At 40.7% G+C, this 4,028-nt stretch overlaps 1 protein-coding gene across 1 annotated transcript; it reads left to right on the top strand.

The window, feature by feature from the left end:
• On the top strand, window positions 1-4,028 carry LOC112140831 (multidrug resistance-associated protein 4; the record flags this gene model as incomplete). Its single annotated transcript, XM_024263839.1, is given in 9 exon segments — window positions 1-23; window positions 1,801-1,951; window positions 2,022-2,141; window positions 2,214-2,324; window positions 2,392-2,492; window positions 2,563-2,754; window positions 2,870-3,025; window positions 3,818-3,907; window positions 3,984-4,028. Coding segments are annotated over 9 exon segments (989 nt in total), but the record flags the coding sequence as incomplete, so codon positions are not given.

The following is a 4,028-nucleotide window of genomic DNA, read 5'->3' as shown; positions in this document are numbered from 1 at the left end:
TCACGTTTGTGGATTTTGTTCAGGTTAGAAACCCACAAAAAAAAAACTGGCTTCCTTTGAAATAAGTAAAAAATTCTGAACGTTAAAAAAATCCTTTAAATGATCTAAAAAATCTGCCATTGCATCACGTTAAATAGGTCATTCTTATTTTAAGAAAAAAATTCTAGTCATCAAGACATTTTTCTTAAACTAAGATTCTTTGCTCTTGAAAAACTTCTTTTTCTTCTAATTTCTTATTTTTACTTGCGTAAGACTCAGTTATTGCGGTTTCATTTCTGTTTACTTTTCAGGTTTAAAACTTAAAATCTATGAAGCTGCTTTGTTTAAATGTTACTTAAAGGGCCCCATGATTTTCTTCAGTCTTTCAGAGTAAACTATATCCATATAAATGAACATTAATTACCTTTATAACACTAAAAACAAACTATTTATGAAATTTATGTCACTATTGCAAACTCTTTTTATACCCGCAAGTAAAGAGACTCGATTTATGAGGGTGTCGCCCTCAAAAAATGAGAGGATTCTTTTTTTTTTTTTATATTGATTTTTTCATATCGATGTATCCTGTTACAGCTTGTGAAGCTAGCTGATCACCGCTAGCTCTGACTGCTAGCTTTGTGGAGAAAGTGTTTGTGTTAGCCTGGGGGCGGTTCTCACTCTATGACATCAGCACGTGAGGACACGCCCGTTTTCGTGGGTATTGGAGGGGCTGCCGTTGAGAACGCAGGTTTTAAGAGGAATACTCAGAAATACATGAACGGATCAAAAAGGCGCTTTGAGGTTCTTTATAGTGAACAGAATAATACACAGGAAAGCTCAAAAAGTTGGTTTTTGATGGTGTGGCCCCTTTAATAAATACATTTAGATTATTTTATTCATTTTCTACAAAAGCCGAAAATGGCCTGCACTACTTTTTTTTCTTGATTGTTTTCTCGTGATAACGAGATCCGCTGTCTCATTATCATGAAAAAACGAAATTCCTTTCTATGTTGATTTTTATGTTCAGACAGTATATTCTTCATTATCTCATTATTATGAGAAAATAAAATGAGTTTTTCTTGTGATAATGAAACAGTGGATCTCATTATCACGAGATAACCATCCAAAAAAAGAAAAGTAGGGGAGGCAGTTTCTGGTTTTCATAATTTTTCAAGTTAGTGTTTAGTTTTCTGTTTACGTTGACCCGAATCAATAAACATTTTATTACTTTTGATAATTAAATAAAAGTTGCAGAAATATATCATCTATATCTTAAATTTAGGATGTTTTATTTAAGAAAGTAAGATAAATGGGTTTATGCAAAAAAATATATAATATTTTCTGGCTTGAAAACTTTATTTTCAATGTTTTTTCAAGTGACCAACTCCAATATTGAGACATTTAAACTTCTTTTATATTGCTATTTTTTAATTTTCTAATTATCTATAATGCCTCCCATCACCTGTTTATCTGTTTTTTAAAATATGAAGCTAAACTTCGACAGAAATTGCTTAAAAATGACCTCCAACCTGGCAACCGAAACTTTAAACAGTAGAAACTTGACCTTATTTTTGTTTTTTCTGTAGCTTTACTGCCTCCGTGTGCTTTTATTTTGTGTTGTAAACTTCATATCGTTATTCTTTTGTTACTTTTATGCTTCAGATGTTTTTTTTACTGAGGTATGAACACTTTAAATACACTTTTATGAACTCTAGCAGCTTCACAGTGAGGGTCATCTATGGTAGTTTGTCTTAAATGAAAAGTACTTTCTGGAAGAAATTCTCTTTTGGCTTTTATTTTGAAAGGCTGTCGTGTTTGCAGGTCTTCCTGCAGATCCTGGGCGTCATCTCCGTAGCCGCCTCCGTGATCCCGTGGATCCTGATCCCCGTGCTCCCCCTGCTGGTGGTTTTCATCTTCCTGCGGCGATACTTCCTCAAGACGTCCAGAGAGATCAAACGGCTGGAGGGAACGAGTAAGCTCCTCCCCCTCATATGACGATCTGTGACCCCGCCCCCTTATGACGTCTCCGTTTTGCCCTGCAGCTCGGAGTCCGGTCTTCTCCCACCTGTCCTCGTCCCTCCAGGGCCTGTGGACCATCCGGGCTTTCGGTGCCGAGGAGCGATTCCAGAAGGCGTTCGACGCCCATCAGGACCTGCACTCAGGTGGGGACACGCCCCTTCACCCGGCGGGGTCGCACCGAGGTCGCCTCACTGAAACGTTGCGATTCTTCACAGGAGCGTGGTTCCTCTTCCTCACCACCTCCCGCTGGTTTGCCGTGCGGCTGGACGGAATCTGCGCCATCTTCATCACCATCACCACCTTCGGCTGCCTGCTGCTCCGAAACCGTAAGAAAGACTTCCTGTCGCCACTGGCGGGGTCGCCACTTCTTCTGACTTTCTGCTCCCTCCTCAGAGCTGGACGCGGGCTCTGTGGGGCTGGCTCTGACCTACGCCGTCACGCTGATGGGCATGTTCCAGTGGGGCGTGAGGCAGAGCGCCGAGGTGGAGAACATGGTGAGCGGCGCCGCAGACGCCTCCGCACGTATCTGCAACCGCATGCGTCTGACTCCGCCTCTGTCCGCAGATGACGTCTGTGGAGAGAGTGGTGGAGTACACCGAGCTCCAGAGCGAGGCGCCCTGGGAGATGCAGAAGCGGCCGCCGCCCGATTGGCCGAGCAAAGGTTTGGTGACCTTTGACCAGGTCAGCTTCTCCTACAGTGACGACGGCCAGCCGGTGCTGCACAACCTCAAAGCCACGTTCCGACCCCAGGAGAAGGTCAGAGCCGCTTCCCTACCTCCACTTCCTGTGGTTTTCACAATAAAAGCTTTTAGAGAAACATCGAAAAAATTACTCTAAAGGTTAGAAAATCTGACGTTCGTCTGGGTTTCAGGTCGGCATCGTGGGAAGAACCGGCGCCGGGAAAAGTTCTCTTGTTTCGGCTCTGTTTCGCCTGGCAGAACCTCAGGGGAAGATCTACATCGACAACGTGGTCACGTCCGAGATCGGCCTTCACGACCTGCGCCAGAAGATGTCCATCATCCCCCAGGTGACCCGCTTCACTTCCTGTTGCAGAGAGGAGGCGCTCTTATTTTGAAAGGGCTGTCACAGCTTTTTAAAAAAAACTTTATTGATGCATCAAAAGAAAACAATTTGTATTTAAAACAAAAAGTACGAGTAAAATTGATTGTGGAATGTCAAAAACTGAGATCAGATTTATAATCACTTTATTTTGAAGGGGAATCAGGAAGCACAAAAAATGTATTATGTTATTTTGTTTTTCAAAATAAGAGTCCTTACTTTAAATGGACGGAATTTTCTCAGCAAAGTAATCCACTGCAGATTAGGATTAACACCTGGGAATATTTTTCTAAATATTTTTTTAAATAAACTTTATTAAACAGTCTTTCAATTTACAATTGTTCACATTCACATTCAGTTGTGCTTTTTTTTACACAACTGAATGTGTACTATACATTTATATGTCATTTAAAAAGAGTAATAAATGATTTAAGGTCCAGATAAAATAAGTTAAAATAGAGTTTTAAATTTGACCATTTACATTTCTGAATATGGAATTTCCCAAAAATAATAAACAATTGAATAACAAAAATTAAATTCTTGGATAAACTTTATGAATCAAAAAAACAGATGACATCAGAAATATGAATTCCTATTTTAACATTCAGTTTTGTTATTATAAAGTCTTTAACATCATACCAACATTTTCTGGTATAAAATCAGTGAAAGAATAAATAAAAAAATATTTCTCTACTATTGGATTTAAAATCCTGTTGCAGTTCTTAAAGACGTTTCAAAATAAAAGCTTCTCTGTGTCCAGGACCCGGTTCTGTTCACGGGAACCATGAGGAAGAACCTGGATCCGTTCCACCAACACTCCGATGAAGCTCTGTGGAACGCTCTAGAAGAGGTCGGTGGCGGTTCTGCTCCTAAAATCCGTTTGGTTTCTCAGTGGGCGGGGTTAAAGCTAAGCTCCTCCCCCGTAGGTCCAGCTGAAGGCCGCGGTGGAGGAGCTGCCACAGAAGCTGGAG

This window comes from Oryzias melastigma, unplaced genomic scaffold (assembly GCF_002922805.2).
Source record: "Oryzias melastigma strain HK-1 unplaced genomic scaffold, ASM292280v2 sc00973, whole genome shotgun sequence".
Classification (NCBI taxonomy): domain Eukaryota; kingdom Metazoa; phylum Chordata; class Actinopteri; order Beloniformes; family Adrianichthyidae; genus Oryzias; species Oryzias melastigma.
This window is presented reverse-complemented; position numbering and strand designations above follow the sequence as displayed.